Raw genomic sequence first — 20922 nt, 5'->3', positions numbered from 1 at the left:
GTTTAAGAGCCACTTACTTAATTTGTCATCACTAGTATTTATTGTATCTCCAGTGATTATTTGTGAGGTACTGATTTATCACTTATATATGATTTTTGGTTGTGAATATCTTATTTGAGAAGTCAGCTTTACATATTCACAGATTCACACTGAATAATTTGTTTCACTTGATGAGGGGTGATCGGTATATTCCATCAAGCACTGAAACTGTATATAAATTTTTTTAATTTTTTAATTTTTTAATTTTTTTTTTTTTTTTTTTATTTCTCACACCCCAGAACTGTATCTCCATATTTTTTATCCACTCGTGTATGGTGACATTTATTGTCAAGCTACTGGATATATTCTCTTGACATTTATTGTAGAAGGTGGGGTTTGTTCTGCCCATTGCACCTTACATTTCTATTGTTGTTACTGATTGATGGAATAGCGCCACATATCTTTATTTTAATATTTTTTGGGGAGTTGAGTGGACCTATCTATGTTGGCGGCTCTCCATCGGATATTTCACCGTCAGTTTTAAAATTCCCTTACTTATATTTCACCGTCAGTTTTAAAATTCCCTTACTCATATTGTGGTTTTGCGCACTAGTTTTCACTTATTTAGTAATGTACAATCACTGTGCAGCACCACCAGATACAATGAATGAACAGGCATGATATGTAATTACAAACTATACACAGAGAAAGTGTCAGAGCGAAAATGCAAGCTCTATACGGGACTGATCACATTGAATACTATTAATATTTATTAAACAGATTTATATGGCACCAAAATTTTGCACAGCACTTTACAAAATAAACATTTACATATATAAAATAATGTATAGAGCCCTTTTTACCGTGCCTATACTGGGATCTTCTTATTCTACAGAGAGGCCCAGGAACCCATCAGTATAAGGACAGACCCTTCTCCATCCTAATCCCCTGTACCCCACCTTAACCTTCGATAGGTCCCATTGTCCGTGTGCAACCCCATGCAGCGGCCCAGAATGCACTGACAGCATGTCCCCAGCTCTGTCCATAATTTGGAATTTCATTGGCCCGGGTTCCTGGCTGGATCCTGCTGGGGATGTCCCTGGATGATAGGTTGTAATTTTTTGTTATTTGAAGTTCCCGTAGGTTTCAAATGAATCCAGATAACTCTGAGCCAGGGTGTAGCAGAAGGAGTATTGTTCCTGCAGAGAGAGGAATGAACATCAATATACAGTTACATTATGGCATTTAAAGAGAAACTAAACTCTGCTTTACTCTACATTTCCAACATTCACCCTTCTTAACCAATGACACCACCAAGATACTAATAGACTTCATTTTTATCTTTTGCCTCGAATATTGGAACTCCCTCCTCCTTGGCCTACCTTTACACAGACTGTCCCCCTTGAGTCTATTATGAGTGCTTCTGTCAGACTTGTATCTCCCTTAACAATCCCTCAGTGTCTGTCCCTCTTTACCAAACCCTCCACTGGCTTATGACCAGTGTCCACCACCCCTCTTTGCCAAACCATTCTACTGGCTTCCATTTTGTATCCTCCACCCCTCTTTGCCAATTCCTCCACTGGCATCCATTCAGTGTTCACCACCCTACTTTGCCAAACCTTCCACTGGCTTCCATTATGTATCCTCCACCCCTCTCTGCCAATCCCCCACTGGCTTACATTCAGTTCCACCACCCCACTTTGCAAAACCCTCCACTGGCTTATGACCAGTGTCCACCACCCCTCTTTGCCAAACCATTCTACTGGCTTCCATTTTGTATCCTCCACCCCTCTCTGCCAATCCCTCCACTGGCATCCATTCAGTGTCCACCACCCCTCTTTGCCAAACCCTCCACTGCCATCCATTCAGTGTCCTCCACCCTTCTCTGCCAATCCCTCCACTGGCTTCCATTCTGTATCCTCCACCCCTCTTTGCCAATCCCTCCACTGGCTTCTATTTAGTGTCCTCCACCTCTCTTTACCAATCTCTCCACTGGCTTCTATTTAGTGTCCTCCACCTCTCTTTACCAATCCCTCCACTGGGTTCCATTCAGTGTCCACCACCCCTCTTTGCCAAACCCTCCACTGCCATCCATTCAGTGTCCTCCACCCTTCTCTGCCAATCCCTCCACTGGCTTACATTCAGTGTCCACCACCCCTCTTTACCAATCCCTCCACTGGCATCCATTCAGTGTCCACCACCTTCTCTGCCAATCCCTCCACTGGTTTCTATTCAGTGTCCTCCACCCCCTCTGCCAATCCCTTCATTGTCCTCCATTCTGTATCCACCACCCCTCTCTGCCAATCCCTCCACTGGCTTACATTCAGTGTCCTCCACCCCTCTCTGCCAATTCCACCACTGGCATCCATTCAGTGTCCTCCACCCATCTCTACCAATCCCTCCACTGGCTTCCATTCAGTGTCCACCACCCCTCTCTGCCAATCCCTCCACAGGCTTCACCTCCTAGAACTTCTCCAGAGCCTCTCCCTTCTTCTGGAACCCTTTACCACTATCTGCCCAACTTTCTCCTACTCTGCTCACCTTTAGGTGATTACTGAAAGCTCATATCTTCAGGGAAGTCTTCTTGAATAGCCAAGTTAGGATGACGTAACTCCAAAGCATACCGAGAATGTACACTGAGCTGAGCATGTGTGGCCTAGTGTGCAGTCGGCAAAAAAATTGCTGGCAGGCAGGTGGGACACTTTTATTGCTGAAGAATCAAACAGTCATCTACTGTAGATTTACAGAGTTTCTTCTGCAATAAAAGCCTGCAAAAAATATTTTATTTGAAAGTTATAGCTGCATTTTAACTCTGGATATTTTAGCTAAAGATATACAGTACCTAAACTCTGGAGAACGCAGTTGGCACCTAATGTGTCAGAAGCTACTGCTCTAATGAGAATCAATCTTGCTTATGAAAAATCTCCATCCCTGAGCCCTACCTTCTAAACGACCCTTGAGAAAGAATAGCAACACTGGTTCAAATAGTGCAACAGCAGAAACTCTGATTATGATGACTGTTCTTGGCGTTTTATTGTTCTATTGCAAACTCAATGTGAAATATATGGCTGTATTCAGGGGTGTATCTACAGAGGTCACAATTGTGACCCAGCCCTATGCTCCGTGTGGCTCCCCTGTACACCTGGATCAGAGGGGCGGCAGGGCAGCATACAGAACAGAGATATGCAATTAGCGGACCTCCAGCTGTTGCAGAACTACAAGTCCCATGAGGTATAGCAAGACTCTAACAGCCACAAGCATGACACCCAGAGGCAGAGGCATGATGGGACTTGTAGTTTTGCAACAGCTGGAGGTCCGCTAATTGCATATCCCTGATATAGAAGAACCAATGCCCTCAATTTTCCTCCTGCATCCTTTTAATGGTTGCAGGAAGAAAATGAAGGGGACCTGTTCCTCTACATGCCAACCCTGCCACCCCTCCTATCCACTTGCTGCTGTGATCGTACCCTTGTATAATCAGCTGCTGCGAGGGATTCTGTCAGGATGGAGAATGGCAAACGGCCCAGTAAATGTGTAATTTACTGGCCTCTTCCTTGTCTTAATAAATAGAGACAGTGATCCGTACCGATCACTGACCCTGTTCATTCATAACTGAGGCATAGTAAACTGTGTTCTCTCGTTCAATATTTTTATTGAAATTTGTATAAAAGAATACAAATTATAACAAATATCATAGCATGAGATACATATAAAAACAATATAATCATATCTATATATTCATAACTCTAATTAAACTTGCTAGAGAGAAGAAGGTTAAGCATCGTAGAGACAATATAAGATAATGATAGATGTGAGGAACCTAAATAAGGTCAAAATTTATGTGAAAGAATTTGTAAAGAATGCCACCAGACCACCCGTCCACCCCAATCAAGCTGTGGATGGGTGGGGGCATGGATAACCAAAGTTGGAAACGTTATTACGTATAATATTTATATGAAGCGATATATAACATAAAGGTGTAACACTCTCCTTAATGAACATTAGCTACGTGTAACCAATTTAGAAAGAAAAGTTGTAAAAATCGAATCCCCAGAACAAGAACATAACTCAATGCTGATGAGGAATAAATCAGTAAGTGAAATATTAAGGTATCCCAAGGTTGTCTTTTGCATAGTAAACAAGAAGAGGAAAATAAGTAAAGTAAATATAGAATATAGAGAATATAGTATAAAAACCATATGGGTAATACAGTATTTGTGTTGAATATCAACTAAGGAATACATTAAATTACCCTTCATATAAAAAATGTCATAGGAAAACAAGGAGTAAGGCAAAAAAAAGAAGAGAAGAAGAGGAAAAAGAGAAAAAGAAGAAAGAGAGGAGAAATCTGTTGAGGTGATGACCTGGCTCACGACATGGACAAGTAATACAACAACGATAACACAAGGATTCTAATAAGGTAACAACAATGACTGGTTCTCTATGCTTCAGTTTGTGAACGAATGGGAAGCCTCTGTACAGAGCTATTCCTGTCCATTCATTCTGTGCAGCTAAGGCTGCAGAGACGGAGATTGAGGGCTGTGTCCTCGATTTCCTTTCTCTGTCTCAAAAGTGAAACATCAGAGGTTTGTTTAGACCCCTGATATCTCACCAAAGCTCCCCAACAGGGCTCCTAAAAAATATTGTAAAAAAGAGAATAAAAAATTGTAAAAATAAATCAATAAAAATGGCAAAAATAATTAAAAAGGTAAAATAAGAAAAACAAAAAAACTACTGACACCAGTGACGGAACTACCAGGGAGCAGAGGTTGCATTTGCAAACCACCATGGGGGGCCCAAAGATTTCAGGAAGGGGCCCACTGCAGAACACGTAAAAGAGTCCTGCTGTGGGAACCTTAATTGGACCGTAATAAATAGCCCCGCGATGGAACCAAAGGGCCCCAGGATCAGTGGGAAGGCCCAGGCCGGGGGTCAGGGGGCCCTTAATGGTTTCTTGCACCTGGGCCCTGAAGGTTCTAGTTACACCTGTGGCTGTATTGTTTTGCAGTTTTACAATGCCCTTTGCAAATTTTCCTTTGTAACCTTTTGTATTGTGAAACCCCAATAAGAACCTATTACAACAAACCCTCTGAGCATACCTGCACCTTTTGACTGATCCATAGGGAAGAAGGAGCTCTGAATTGTTGCCAACAACTATAATAAAAGGGGTACACCTACACAATCAGTGTGCTGTTAAATCATAGACCCAGGATTGGAGACTTCATTCCTTCCAAGTTCTACAAAGCTTCCAGCCTCTAGGACTCAAACTGGGTTCCATCAATCTCTGAGGAAACCGAAAGTCCAGTTTCCTCCATATAGCATAAGAACCCTGTAGCCCCTCAACTTGTCTGGGTGAGAAACCTGGGTGACACAAAATCTTTTTATTTATACCATAACAGGTCACGGTTTTCGTACCACTACAAATGACTGTCATGCTTATGCAGTAATCTTTCTCTGTCTGCTTACCTCTCCTCATCTGTTCAGACTAAGAGGCCAGTCACTGTCACCTGGCTGTTTTTATAACCTCTCCTCTAAGCATGGCTCCACCCCAGGCCCTATCAGGGAACCCTATTGTGACAGACCTAGCCGGGAGAGAGACTTTTGGAGGGGACTGAATGTTAGCCTCTTGCCAATCGATCATGGGCCCTGGCATTTGGGGGAACGGTGCTCTTTGTGAGCTGTGTGTCTGGGGACCCTTGAGGTGGTATTACTGTGGATTCGGGTCCTGGTCCCCCAGGACACACAGACTCTGGGGACCCTGGATTTACCATATTAGAAATATTAGAAATAGTGGCTGATTCATAATGCTGGGACAAATACTGTTAGGAGATGCTGATGTCAATTCCAGCTGCCTGTCTGTCTGTTGCCTGCTAGAATGTGTATTGTAAATAAGTCTCTAGTATGGGATCTAAGAGTCATTAGATCCCCATTGTTGTTTGTGTTTAATTAACTCTGCTATTGTGATAATGTTGATTGGGTTCTCTGAGCTACAAGATGGCCAGTCTGGCCTAAAGGTCATGTCTGAGTCATCTAGGCTGTCTAAAGTCATTAGTTAATTAGCTCATGTTAATTAGTTTTCTGGTCACAGGTGTATGTTCAGAGTAATAAGAGCCGGAGGTATGCACCTCCTCTTTTACTGTATAAAAGAGCCTGTATTTTTCAATAAAGGAGATTCCTGGTTGAACTTACATACAGCCTGCCTGGTGTTTGTTCTGAGCTACACAACTGGATTAGAACGGCACATAGCTGAAGTTCTAGTCCTGGAGCATCGGATGACCGAACCATCAGATGTTGCAATCTGCAATCTGATTCTATAGCTGCAGAGGAGTGTCGGGAGAGTGGAACCGAGCGAGCAAGGGGCTCGTTACACCTATATTAACCTGTGCATTGCAAGCCAGCGGTGCTGATCAACCATTGTGTATTCATTGTGTGTTTGGCTGCCTGCTTACCGGGTGCTCTTCATTTGTCTCTGTTATTGACCTTGGTGTGTTCTCGACTATTCCTGTCTGCTCGTGACCGTGACCTTTGGGCGTGTCCCCGACTATCTCTGTTCGCCTGTGACCCTGAACCTTTGGCGTGTACTCTGTTGTTCCTGTCTGCTAGTCGCCCTGACCTCTGCCTTATCCCTTTACTATCCTTGTTGTTCCAGCCTGCTGCTTCCTTCTTCTGTAGTCTACCGTGAGCGTGAGCTGTGAGACCCTGGGGGCCGCGACCTGGAGCCAGACTGCAGCTCAGTCCATCCTCACCACTAGGGGCTCTGGTGAACACCTGTTGGCTCTTAGACTACGCGCCCTGGGGAATCTATGCTCTAGCTCCCACTGGGATCTGTATTATTGATCCAGTAGACCTGCTTCCTGAACCTCCCTGGGTACTATCCGCAGCAGTCAGTCCTAGGGTCCACTATCTTAGCGGTGCACTTCCAACTCCTATGGAGCGCATCTGTCACCTGGTCTCAGGTGACCTGACAATGACTGTATTTGGCCCATATATCACAACATATATGCAGTATATCTAGAATACATAACATACCACATTGGGAATGAACTGACAGCGTCTCCTCCGAAGGGAACGCACGGCCTGCGACACATCTAGACAGCCGTCACTGCGGATCTGCTCGCAGAGTATGATTCCGGCACAGAAGAGGCCCGAGCGGCTCGCTCCATCACTGTTCAGACACAAAAAAAAATATATAGAATGCAGTATAATTATTCTGTTGGCCATTGTTAGTGAACAAAATGCATTTTTACGGTAGCTAAAATATCCTACATTGTCAAAAGTATTGGGACGCCTGCCTTTACACGCACATGAAATTTAATGGCATCCCAGTCTTAGTCCGTAGGGTTCAATATTGAGTTGGCCCACCCTTTGCAGCTATAACAGCTTCAACTCTTCTGGGAAGGCTGTCCACAAAGTTTAGGAGGGTATCTATGGAAAAATTTGACCATTTTTCCAGAAGCGCATTTGTGAGGTCAGGCACCAATGTGGATGAGAAGGCCTGGCTCGCAGACTCCTCTCTAATTCATCCCAGCGGTGCTCTATCGGGTTGAGGTCAGGACTCTGTGCAGGCCAGTCAAGTTCCTCCACCCCAAACTCACTCATCCATGTCTTTATGGACCTTGCTTTGTACACTGGTGCGCATTCATGTTGGGAACAGGAAGGGGCCATCCCCAAACTGTTCCCACAAAGATGGGAGCATGAAATTGTCCAAAATGTCTTGGTATGCTGACGCCTTACGAGTTCCCTTCACTGGAACAAAGGGGCCAAGCCCAACCCCTGAAAAACAAACCCCCACCATAATCCCCCCTCCACCAAAAATGATTTGGACCAGTGTACAAAGCAAGGTCCATAAAGACATGGATGAGCGAGTTTGGGGTGGAGGAACTTGACTGGGGTCCTGTCCTCAATCCGATAGAACACCTTTGAATTGAATTAGAGCAGAGACTACGAGCCAGGCCTTCTCATCCAACATCAGTGCCTGACCTCACAAATGCGCTTTTGGAAGAATGGTCAAACATTCCCATAGACACACTCCTAAACCTTGTGGACAGCCTTCCCAGAAGAGTTGAAGCTGTTAAAGCTGCAAAGGGTGGGGCCAACTAAATACTGAACCCTACAGACTAAGACTGGTATGTCATTAAAGTTCATGTGCGTGTAAAGGCAGGTGTCCCAATACTTTTGACAATATAGTGCATGTTAGAATTTGTGCAGTAAGTCTAGTATATATAGAGTACATATACTGTACATAGGAAGGCCGGCGGCCATGTAAATATGATCAAAGTACCCTGCAGATTGACAAAGCCTGAGCAGACCATGGAGGCTGTAATAGACCTGAGACCACCCACCTGAAAACAGCAAAATTCGGTCAGCCCCCATGTATGAATTTACATAAGCTTCAATTATCGACACAAAATAGATATGCGAGAGTAAAAGATTGTACAGAGATAAAGTTAACCAATGACACCACAAAGCTACTAATTCACTCCCTTGTTATCTCTCACCACGACTATTGCAACTTTCTCTTCATTGGCCTTCATCTACATAGACTCTCCCCTCTCAGTGTCCGCCAGCTCTCTCTGCCAATCCCTCTATTGGCTTCAGCTTGTTCAATGAAGAAAATTCTAGATACTAACTATACTAACTACTTATAAAGCTATCCGCAACTCTGCCCCCCAGCTACATCACCAACCTCGTATTAAAATATCACCCAAACCATCCTCTCTGCTCCTCCTAAGATCTCATACCATTGAGCTTGCTTGTTGCCTCCTCCCATGCTGAATGCCAGGACATCTCCAGAGTCTCTCCCATCCTCCAGAACTCCCTACCCCAATCTGTCTATCTCCAACTCTGTTGTCTTTTGGCATTCCCTAAAAACTAATCCTTTCAGGAAATCCCATCCCACTTGTACCGAACAGATGAATTTACACATATCAACTCATCCTCCCACTATTACTACCCTTTGACGTTCCCCAAGAATTGACAACAACACAATCCCAGTGTACAGTAATTCAAGCATGACTTCTGATAATTGGGTGAGAATTGGGTACTGTCAACCAAACATGAGAAATATCCTTCACTGGTCCACCGTTCTTCACAATCCCAGAGTCCTATAATTGTACGAGGTGTGTCCAGAAAGTAATGAGAATGATATTTAAAAAAAAAACTTTTATTGAAAAATTTTACAATTGAACATTGTCTCCTTCAAAGTATGCACCTTATGAGTGTACACAACGCTCCCAGTGATTTTTCCTTTCTTCGTAGCATTCCGGGGAGTCTTCAAGTGGGATGGCGTTCAGAGCCTCCGTAGTGGCTCCTTGGACATTATCCACACTACCAAAATGGTGTCCTTTCTCATGTTTAAATCCTGAGTCACAAATTCATGAAGAATTGACTTGTCAACTCCTGTTTCCTTTGCAATCATTCTGATAGTGAGCCGTCGGTCACTTTTTGAGACCAGACCTCACTGCATCCACATTCTGTTCCATTTTTGATTTTGGCTCACTATCAGAATGATTGCAGAGGAAACGGGAATTGCTGTCAGTCAGTTGTTCATGAAATTGTGACTCGGGATTTGAACATAAGAAAGGACACCATTTTGGTAGTGTGGATAAATTTCAAAGGGCCACTTCGCAGACTCTGAATGCCATCCCACTTGAAGACTTCCAGGGATGCTATAAAGAATGAAAAAATTGCTGGGAGCGTTTTGTACACTCACAAGGTACATACTTTGAAGGAGACAATGTTCAATTGTAAAAATTTTATATAAAAGCATTTGTAAAATATAATTCTCATTACTTTCTGAACACACCTCGTATTATAGTTCTGCTTTAAGACCTGTAGTGCTAGCCCTGACCTTCCTGGCCTCAGTTCTCACTTGGCATGAAGTCTATATGTTTGTGTGAGCTTAAATAAGTTCTCCAGTACATCACCAACCCATCATACATCACCGGTCCCTGTATGAGCCACGAGCCAGTATCAGAACAATTTTAGGTAAATTTTTATAGTCACCCGCTATACCACAGAGGAAGTGCTGGACCTACCAGCAGGTCACCAGGATGTGACTTTCAGGCACCGTCATCTGGTGCTTCTCCACCTCTCCAATCAGACTGATGACAGCTGCTGGATTCTCTGGGAGAGGTTTGCCCAGGGGCCAGGAGTCCAAGCACCACAGCTTCACCTCCATGCTGTTGTTATAGGTCTATAGATAGCAGAGCACACTTATTAGTTACATTCATTTTTATGAATATACAATAAAATCTGAGAAATATAGAGAGATTGCCCATCTTACTGGCTCCTCCAAGTGGCTGCCCACTGATCTCACCTCGTTAGTCTTCCTCAGGCTGAGCGTTAAGCCTGTGAATCCATTCCTAGAAGCCCTTGCGGTCATCCTGACCTTGTAAATCCCATAACCGGTCTCTCCTTTGTCTGGGAAGAACCGGCAACCGTTCTGTAGAGGATAAAATGGTTATTCTCATCACCAGTTGCAGGGTTTCATAATACACAAGTAAAAAAGTAAAACAAATGATTTTATGCCAATTGTGTGTAATCATTTCTGAAAAGTTGTCAGGCTGGTGGAGTCATCTTTCCCCTTTATTGGTACTGCAGAAAGTTCTATGATTCCTAAGAACAGAATCTGGCAATAATTATTGACTATCATAAGGACAGTAGGATAATGAATGAAGGTGAGATAGTGAAGGATAGTGGGATGGTGAAGAGCAGTGGGATTGTAAAGGAAGGTGGCTAGGTCAATGATGGTGGCATGATGAAAGATGGTGAGCTGGTAAAGGAAGGTGGGATTGTGAAGGACAATGGGATAATGAATGAAGTTGGCATGGTGAAAGAAGGTGGGATTGTGAAGGACAGTGGGACTGTTAAAAATGGTGGGATGGTGAAGAAACATGGGATGGTAAAGAACGTTGGGATGGAGGAGCATGGGTAGAGGTGCATTGGTGAGATGGTAAAGGATGGTGAAGGATGCTGGGATAAAAAGTGAGAGTGGGATGGTAAAGGATGCTGCGATGGTGAAAAAAGGTAGGTTGGTGAAAGACAGTGGGGTGGTAATGGATGGTGGGATAGAGGAAGACAATGAGTTGGTAAAGGACAGTGGAATGATGAAGGAAGGTGGTATGGTGAAGAATAGCGGGATGATCAAGGACGGTGGGATGAAGAAGGACAGAGTGATGGTGAAGGACACTCATAAGATAATGTATGGTAGGATGGTGAAGGACAGTGGAATGTAAAGAACGGTGGGCTGGTAAAGAATACTGAGATCATAAAGGACAGTAGGATGGAGAAGGGTGGTGGGATGTGAAGGACAGTGGGACATAGAGGGTGGGATAGTGAAGAATGCTGGGATGATGAAGGACAATGATATAGTAAAGTATGGTAGGATGGTGAAGGATGGTGGAATGTAAATGTAATAATGCCGAGTAAGGGTGGTGAGTAATGATCGATTAATGACAGCGAGTAAAGGTTAATTATGATGGTGAGTCAAAGATAGTCAAAAATGATGCAGCAATGATAGTAAGTAACAATGCAGTAATGTCCATGCTGACCTCTTGCAGGTCCTGAGCTCTCTGCATCATCACCATCACGGTACATTTATAATCCCAGACCAGTGCCCAGAAATCGGCTAATGTCTGCTTCATGGGTAGTTGGGTGGCGATCAGGACTTCTTCCTTGCTGTTGGACTGAAAAAATAGGGGAAGATGTGGATGAACAACATTCCTAGTAGAGAAGACCACTAAGATACAAAAATATACAAAAAAAAAGAAGTGATGCTCCTCAAATGCTCTGTGAGATTTAATTTGTTAAAAGGGCAAAATGATCACTTTTGATGCTTTGAGCCAGGTCTTAGCTGCATTTAAAGCATGTTTGCATATAAGTGAATGGAGGTGGTTGCAAAAGCGTGAAGTGCCTAACTCTGCAAGCAGCGTTGTTTTTGTGAGGCAATGCTAACCTTGCCGTGTATACACCTCCATCTGCTCCCTGTTTCAACAGTTTTGAGTGGTGTTGCGGTTAGGAAGCAGAATAAAATTTGACCCAACGGTCTATGTGAATTAGGCTTAGACAACTATTTTCTAAGACCTTAATTATTTCTCTGTGTGTCACAGCCCCACCTCCTGATACATGTCTGACCTGAGGCTTACAGTATATAATAAAATTGTGTTCAGTTCATGAGTATTCATACACCAGTAAATGTGTGCCCATTTTTGATTGGTGGAGTTAATGTGAACAACACATTTAATATGGACTGGGTTCCATCAGCTCGGCTTGGCCTGGTCCCTCCTGTCCAGGAAGTTGTGTGAACTTAACATATACACATATACATACATACATACACATATATATATATATATATGTAAACCCAAGAACAAAAAATGTGTTATATGGTAGCTTGATGAGGAGACTGCATTCTTTTTTCATATTATAAAATAATATTATATAATTATATGTTTATGTTGCTTTATAATAATAATAATATTCCATTATAATAATCCCGCCTTTTTCCATGACCGGGAAGCACTGAGTTTGGAAGAACCTTACATTCACAAACACAGCATTGATGTATCCGGGAGCCCCCCGGGTGTTCAGTGCGGACATCAGGGCCGGACGCCAATGATCACCTGTGGAAAGAGATAACACTGGAGGTGAGAAGACATCTGGCCATGGTTTGGGGATTTTACAGCCAAAGATAAAGTGAAACTCAACTGAAAATGTGTTTTCTAGTTTTGTGTGGGTTTTGTTGGGTTAGAGGCTCGTTTATTACTGAGTCCCCTGTTCAGGATATTCACACCAGTTAGTCAGAAATTGAGGGGAAATCACAAATCTTACAGTTGTCACTGAAACAGGAATGAAGGAGAAGGCCTTAATCGGGACACCTGTTCCAGTGACACCCATTAGAAGTGGCATTTCCACAAAATTTATGTAATCAAGCAAAAAAGAAGATCTCCCGACTAGAGGTAGGTCGTCAGTCTCTTCCACACTCTCCAATTCTACTTAAAAATGATTTTTTGTTATTATTATTATATAGATGTGAGCATATAGCAATATAGATAACTCCCGTTTTTTGGTCAGGAGGTGCAAGTAAGTCAATAGACCTTTGTTAGACCCTGAGGAGGACTTTGCCAGGAAAGCAGTCTTCTCTATTTGTGTCTCTCCACCCCCACCCCCTGTCCTCTTCTTGGAATTTCACACATTTGTCACCAGTAAGCTGTGCAGATTGATCACTTCATACACTGATGTTCCCTCTTGTTAGACTTTCAAGCTAAGTTACATTTAAACCCGCTCACCATCAGTATATGAAGGAGTTTATGGTAAGAATAGTACAGCAAAGAAAAGTCATAGAATGGAAAGGAGGGCTTATGTGATCACATGCTGGAAGCTTCTCTGATAAATGAATATTTCAGCTCGAAGATTAACACTGCCACCTTATGGCTGCAGTGGGATCTGCAGTACCATTTTTTAATAGTGTAATTGTTAGATACAGTTGCATTATTAAAAATAATAATAAATGAAGTGTAAAAAATAGAAATGTTATTTCTGTATTTCTTTTATTTCTTTAAAAAGTATTTTATTGTCAGTCTATAATAAACACAATATATTTAATTAAAGCCTCATATGTGATTCTTTTTTTAGTTTTTCTAATTAGTTATAAAGTTATTAGCAAGTTAACTAATGCATGCCAACACTGCTTTCAAAGAAGGTTTAACTTGGGAATATTTTGATCTAGGAAATATATCCAACTGTCTTTGAGGTTTTTTTTTTTTGGGGGGGGGGGGTTCCCCTAAGGTTATAATTTGACACAGTTGATCTTAAACTAAAAAAAAAAGACACTACAAGAAAAACATTTCTTTACTGAGTAGAACAGATTACATAATGATTAATACAATACAAAATTAATCTATTAAAAATAATGGCTTACAGTTGTATTAGTATATTAATGAATACATGAACTTTAATGGCATCCCAGTCTTAGTCCGTAGGGTTCAATATTAAGTTGGCCCACCCTTTGCAGCTATAACAGCTTCAACTCTTCTGGAAAGACTGTCCACAAGGTTTAGGAGTGTGTCTATGGGAATGTTTGACCATTCTTTCAGAAGAGCATTTGTGAGGTCAGGTACTGATGTTGGACAAGAAGGCCTAGCTCGCAGTCTCCATTCTAATTCATCCCAAAGGTGCTCTATTGGGTTGAGGTCAGGACAGTCAAGTTCCCCCACCCCAAACTTATGGACCTGGCTTTGTGCACTGGTGCGCAGTCATGTTGGAACAGGAAGGGGCCATCCCCAAACTCACAAAGTTGGAAGCATGAAATTGTCCAAAATGTCTTGTTATGCTGACGCCTTAAGAGTTCCCTTCACTGGAACTTAAGGGCCAAACTCAACCCCTGAAAAACAACCCCACACTATAATCCCCCTCCACCAAATGATTTGGACCAGTGCACAAAGCAAGGTTTATAAAGACATGGATGAGCGAGTTTGGGGTGGAGGAACTTGACTGGCCTGCACAGAGTCCTGTCCTCAACCCGATAGAACACCTTTGGATTGAATTAGAGTGGAGACTGCGACCCAGGCCTTCTCATCCAACATCAGTGCCTGACCTCACAAACGCACTTCTGGAAGCATGGTCAAACATTCCCATAGACACACTCCTAAACCTTGTGGACAGCCTTCCCAGAAGAGTTGAAGCTGTTATAGCTGCAAAGGGTGGGCTAGCTCAATATTGAACCCTACGGACTCAGAATGGGATGCCATTAAAGTTCATGTGCGTGTAAAGGCAGGTGTACCAATACTTTTGGTAATATAGTGTATTTTTATAACAGCAAACAGTATAGTACAAAGACTCTTGTCTGTAGGGGTTCCTGTAGAATGTTTTATGATAATTTATTTCAGACGAATTACTCTTCTTCCAGGTCCCCTTCCTGAGACTCTGGCAGACTTCTGGAGCATGGTGTGGCAATATTGATCCCTACGGACTAAAATTGGGATGCCATTAAAGTTCATGTGCGTGTAAAGGCAGGCGTCCCAATACTTTTGGTATCAGATGTAGCTATGATTTCAGAATACATGATTGCTATAAACATATAACTAATAATTATATTATTACAGTATTACCACACGTACACAGCCCATAATATTAATTATTCTAAGTAAACATTCAGCTAATAAACTACTTAAGAGAAAAAAAAAATACAAGAAATAAAGTTCTGTAGTTTTCCATCTCTCTGTTGTCTTGTTCAGTTTTATTTCCAAGAGGGAAATGTACCCAAGTAGTGGAGTATGTGTTTATCCATTGTGTCAAGTTTTTTTTTTTTTTGGGCAACTCCTTATTTCATTAGTCAGTTTATACAATAAAAGCATTCATTTTGCATATGTTTAATTACATATTTGTTATATTTAGGACAAAAAAAAATACAAATCTAAAATATATTTGTACTCTATTTTTGTCAGATAAATAAAAAATTAAATATATACTGTATATAGTATTCAGGACTAAAAAATAAAATCTACGTGATATATTTCTCTAAATTTTTAGTCAAATAATTATGAATTATAACAGACTGTTTATTTTGTTCAGGAATAAAAAAAATACGGATCCAAAAGATAATTTGTAATAAAAAAAAAAATTTTTATAAAATATTTTTCCTGATAAAAGCCCATTGTCTATAGAGCCCAATAACTCAAGCTGAAATTCTCCATCTCTGCCTGTTTTGCTCAGATGGGGCTGTGTGGAGTTTCAAATAGAGAAAGAAAGATAGTAAATCTTAAACCAAATGTTTTCAGCTTTTTCTGTATTTTAAGAAAACGGATAATGTTGTGTGACTCTAGTATTATTGGTGCTCCCTTTATGAAATGTGTATTTGAGAAATAAAGAATTTATTAAAACATCAGTTTGGAAACCTTCATTCCCTGATCTCCTCTGTGTCTAATGATCTATGATGAATTGAATTGAAAAGGATACTTCTGGTTTCAAAAAGTGTAACAAGAATACTTTAATAAAATAAATAACAATACATTTTTTTTAAAGCACCCCCATACCCCTTTCGGCATACACGCAAATGCGCTTAGGCCCTGGTCGTGTATGAAAACAGTATTTGCACCACACATGTGAGATATCACTGATAACCTGTAAATGTTTTTAAAGTGTCACCTTTGGGCAATTTTAGGTACCATAATTTGTCACCATTTCACGGGCGTGGGCAATTTTGAGACCTGACAAGTTTAGTATCTATTTATTCAATAAAACCCCATATTTTATATTTCACCAAAAATGTAGACATTATATTGTGTTTTTGTAGACTAAAATTCATTTTAGTGCATTTTTGTACACAAATTCATTTTAGTGCATTTTTTCCCTAAAGATATGCACTTGGAAAACGGCTATGGCAAATATCATGCAACATAAAAAATTGCCACAACCGCCATTTTTTTTTCTCCAGGGCCTCTGCTTTGAAAAATTGGTTAATCGATAATTAACTGATTGATGAATAATAAAATACATAAATATGTTTAAAGAAAAAGAAAAAAAAACTGATAAATTTGGCCTATTACATTGTTGCCCTATAAAACAGTCATATCACCTGGAAGGATATCGGGGTTGCGATTCTTCTCCTGGTTTTCTGGCTTCTTTCCTTCTTTACATTGATAGATCTGATATAATTCTTTGAGCTTCTCCAGATCCTGAAAGATAAATACTTTTTTTAAAGATTTATATTATCTCTAATATATGATTTAGAAGAATTATGACCAAAACATTTATTTTTTATTTTTGAATGGAGTGTGGAAGGGTTAGAGCTCTGTCAGGAGAGGAGCACAGGATCACTCGATAGGAGGAACGTAGAGATCGATTTGGTTGGTATTTAGAGACCAGGTTAGTGGTGTAGCTGGAGGCTACATCAGTTGTCGTGGATGGCTTTGTAAGTTATTGTTAGTCTTTTGAATTTAATTCTTTGGGTGAGCGGAAGCCAATGGAGGGATTGGCACAGAGGAGAAGCAGATACAGAGTGGTTGGTAAGGTGGATGAGCCTGGCAGCAGCATTCATGATGGACTGAAGGGGGAGGGGTCTATTTAAGGGTAAGCCAATGAGAAGGGAGTTGCAGTAGTCGAGGCGGGAGATGACCAGAGAGTGGAATAAGAGCTTTGTGGTGTCATTGGTAGGGAAGGGGCGTATTTTGGAGATGTTGCGGAGGTTGAGGCGGAGGTTGGGGAATGATTGGCTGTGGGGCTGAAAGGAGAGTTCAGAGTCCAGGATTACACCTAGAACTTTGGTATGCTGGGAATGGGTTAATAGTTGTGCCATCGATTTTGCCAGAGAAGTCAGGGGAAGGGGCACGTGGGGGAGGAAATATTGTGAGCTTAGTTTTGAATAGATTGCATTTGAGGAAGTAGTGTGGAATCATAGTTACATAGTTAGTCATGTTGAAAAAAGACACAAGTCACTAGTTCAGCCATAAAAAAATAAATAAAAATAAAATTTAAAAAATATCATACAATCCCATATACCCAATCCTATACCCACAGTAGATCCAGAGGAAGGCGAAAAAAAAAACACAGAAAAGCAGGACCCAACCTGCCACAGCAGGGGAAAAAAAACTCCCTCCCAATCCCAGAGAGGCAAATCCAGGCTGATATGTCTGTTAGTAAGTTAGTGATACGTGAGGAGACTTAAGGGGTGGGTTGAGGGTTAGAGAGATATATTTGGGTCTCTTCAGCGTAGAAATGGTATTAGAAGCCATGGGAGGAGATGTAGATTGAGAATAGGAGAGGTCACAGAGCAGAACCATGGGGAACCCCGACAGAGAAAGGAAGAGAAGTGGAGTAGAATTGTAAGTAACGCAAAAGGTGTGGTTGGATAAGTAGGATGGGAACCAGCGAAGAGTACAGTCACAGAGTCCAAAGATGTGGAGTTTTTCGAGGAAAAGAGAGTGGTCCACTGTTTATAAGGCAGCAGAGAGGTCCAGAAGTAGGAGTACAGAATAGCGTCCATTGGATTTAGCCTTTAGCAGATAGTTTGCGAGTTTTAGGAGAGCAGTTTCCGTGGAGTGTTGAGTGCAAAAACCAGAATGAAGGGGGATCAAGAATGAAGTGGTCACTCGGTCAGTTGTAGACTAGACGTTCAAGGAGTTTGGATAAAAAGGGGAGCAAGGAGTTGGGGTTATAGTTGTTAAGATTAGTGGGGTCCAGTGAGGGCTGTTTAAGTATGGGGGTGACTAGTGCATGTTTTACAGAATTGGGGGAAGATGCCAGAAGAGATAGAGATTGAAGATGTGAGTTAGAGAGTGTAGGATGGAGCCAGAGGGTGATTACAGCATTTGGGAGGGAGCAGGGTGCAGGTGGTTAGGTGGATGTCAGTGAAAAGTTTAGCAATCCCATCTATAGTGGTGGGATTAAATGAAGGAAGTAATGATTGTACCTGTGGACATGGAGTGTTAGGTGGGGAAGGTATCTATACAGCGGAGATCGCCTCACAAATTGTATCAATTTTATGTTTGAAGTGATTGGCGATCTCCTGGGCAGTAAGAGAGTAATGCCGCGTACACACGGTCGGACTTTTCAGCTACAAAAGTCCGACAGCCCGTCCGACAGACTTTCGACAGACTTTCGACTGACTTTTGGCGGACTTTCAACAGCCTTTCTAATGACCGTACTTGCCTACACACGATCACACCAAAGTCCAACAAATTCGTATGTGATGACGTACACCAGACTAAAATAAGGAAGTTGATAGCCAGTAGCCAATAGCTGCCCTAGCGTGGGTTTTGTCCGTCGGACTAGCATACAGACAAGCGGATTTCTGGGTCCGGCGGAGTTACGACTTAAGATTTGAAGCATGTTCCAAATCTAAAGTCCATCAGATTTGCGACTGAAAAAGTCCGCTGAAGGTCCGGTGAAGCCCACACACGATCGAATTGTCCGCCGGATTTGGTCCGTCGGCGTCCGTCGGACAAGTCCAGTCGAAAAGTCTGACCGTGTGTACGCGGCATTAGTGGGTGGAGGCAGTGGAGGACAGAGTAGAGAGTTAAAGGTAGAGAAGAGTTGACAGGGGCGGGATGATATGATGTTAATGAGAGTGATAAAATAGGTCTGCTTGACAGTGAGGAGGCAGGAACTGTATTTTTGGAGGGCAGATTTATATTGTTTGAAATCTTTCTGAGACTTATGCCGCGTACACACGGTCGGAATTTTTGTCCGGACTGGTCCGACGGACGCCGATGGACCAAATCCGGCGGGCAATCCGATCGTGTGTGTGTTCCACCGGCACCTTTAGCGGACTTTTCCAGTCGCAAATCAGACGGACTTTAGATTTGGAACTTGCTTCAAATATTTACGTCGTAACTCCGCCGGACCCAGAAATCCGCTCGTCTGTATGCTAGTCCGACAGACAAAAACCGACGCTAGGGCAGCTATTGGCTACTGGCTATCAACTTCCTCATTTTAGTCCGGTGTACGTCATCACGTACGAATCCGTCAGACTTTGGTGTGATCGTATGTAGTTAAGTCCGTTGGTTAGAAAGTTCGCCGCAAGTCCGCCAAAAGTCCGTCGAAAGTCTGTCGAAAGTCTGTCGGACGGGCTGACGGACTTTTGTAGCCGAAAAGTCCGACTGTGTGTACGCGGCATTCGTCTTACCCCGCTGATGCTCAAGAGCGCAGCTATGTTTTTTCAGACTTCTGGTGTCAATGAACACATCTGAGACATTACCTGGAATTCTTTGTCATATCCGCTCATGTTGGTCTTGCCATCCCGTACTGACATGTGACCGATGTGTTTCTGGATGTCCGATACCGGAACGATGGTGTTCCCACAGAGGAGAGCTTCCAGCAATGCGTCATAGAGGAAGATGTACTGCTCCTAACGGGAGATGGGGAGAGGTAATATATTCTAACCATTGTCATCCGATGAGGTCACACAGAGCAGTGAGACTGTGGGGGGGGACATTAGAGTGTACATTTTTTTTTACACAAAAATAAACAACAACTAAACAAAAACAAGCGTGCTTACACATCAGCAAGTAAACAAAACCATTTTCTGAAAAGATAACATAGAAAGAAACATATTTTAATGACAACAAAAAAGAGACTACAAACCCCGAACCGCAACTTAAACGCAATCCAGGTTAAGAAACCTTTTGAGATTTAATTGCCATCAGGATGCGATTCCAAACCCCCCCCCATTAACCCCTCCCCCCACATCATTCACCCCGACTTCCACATCATTCACCTTGCATTCTGTACCAGCCACTTTCATTCCCTTCCCACCTCCCCCTCCACCATCATCCAATCCATCCCTCACTCCACCCCTCGGTGTCTGCCGACCTCCTGCCGCACTTCTGCCACTCTGAGGAGGAGGGGTTGGCACCACCATACACGCTGGTCCAGGACCCTCCTCTGCCTTCACTACACTAGGAAAAACAATAGGTGCAGACACAGACTTGACAACCACACTTTCTGACACTGACTGGGAGACCACAGACTGGGGGGACACTGACACAGATTCTGACGGGACAGAGACACTAGGATCTCCTGGTACAACCTCTGCCAACCCAGACTCTTCTCTATCCAGATGGAAGAATTCCTCCACCAGCTCTGGCTTATTGTGCAAAGCTTTAGGGCACCAGCTATAAGTGTGACCAACCTTATCACATAGGTTGCATTTAATGATGTTACAGTCCCTTGCCAGATGCCCCAGTTCCTGGCACAAAGAGCACTTCTGTTCTGGACATTTAGAGGAGAAATCTCCCTTGACTCCACATTTATGGCACACCTTAGGTTGACCAGGGTAGAAAACGGTAATCCTATCTCTACCAATAAAGGCAGCAGAGGGCAAATGCTGGACCACATTCCCACACACACTCAACCTCATTGACACTGACCACCCACCCGTCCAGATTCCTCTATCATCAACAATCTTTTTTAGGGGACACAACGTTTCACCAAACCTCCTCAACC

General features: G+C 42.5%; 1 protein-coding gene across 1 annotated transcript in view; it reads right to left on the bottom strand.

Annotated features, from left to right (window-relative positions):
• Positions 1–593: 593 nt before the first annotated feature.
• The window catches only part of LOC141122459 (receptor-type tyrosine-protein phosphatase alpha-like), a gene marked incomplete in the record, with an annotated part of 620682 nt that continues 600353 nt past the window's right edge, over positions 594–20922 (bottom strand). Inside the window, 8 exon segments of the mRNA XM_073611976.1 lie at positions 594–1178; positions 7009–7144; positions 10017–10174; positions 10298–10423; positions 11532–11666; positions 12523–12602; positions 16556–16655; positions 19676–19825. Of these exon segments, the coding sequence (XP_073468077.1) occupies positions 1104–1178; positions 7009–7144; positions 10017–10174; positions 10298–10423; positions 11532–11666; positions 12523–12602; positions 16556–16655; positions 19676–19825 (960 nt within the window).

This window comes from Aquarana catesbeiana, linkage group LG01, assembly GCF_042186555.1.
Source record: "Aquarana catesbeiana isolate 2022-GZ linkage group LG01, ASM4218655v1, whole genome shotgun sequence".
NCBI lineage: Eukaryota > Metazoa > Chordata > Amphibia > Anura > Ranidae > Aquarana > Aquarana catesbeiana.
This window is presented reverse-complemented; position numbering and strand designations above follow the sequence as displayed.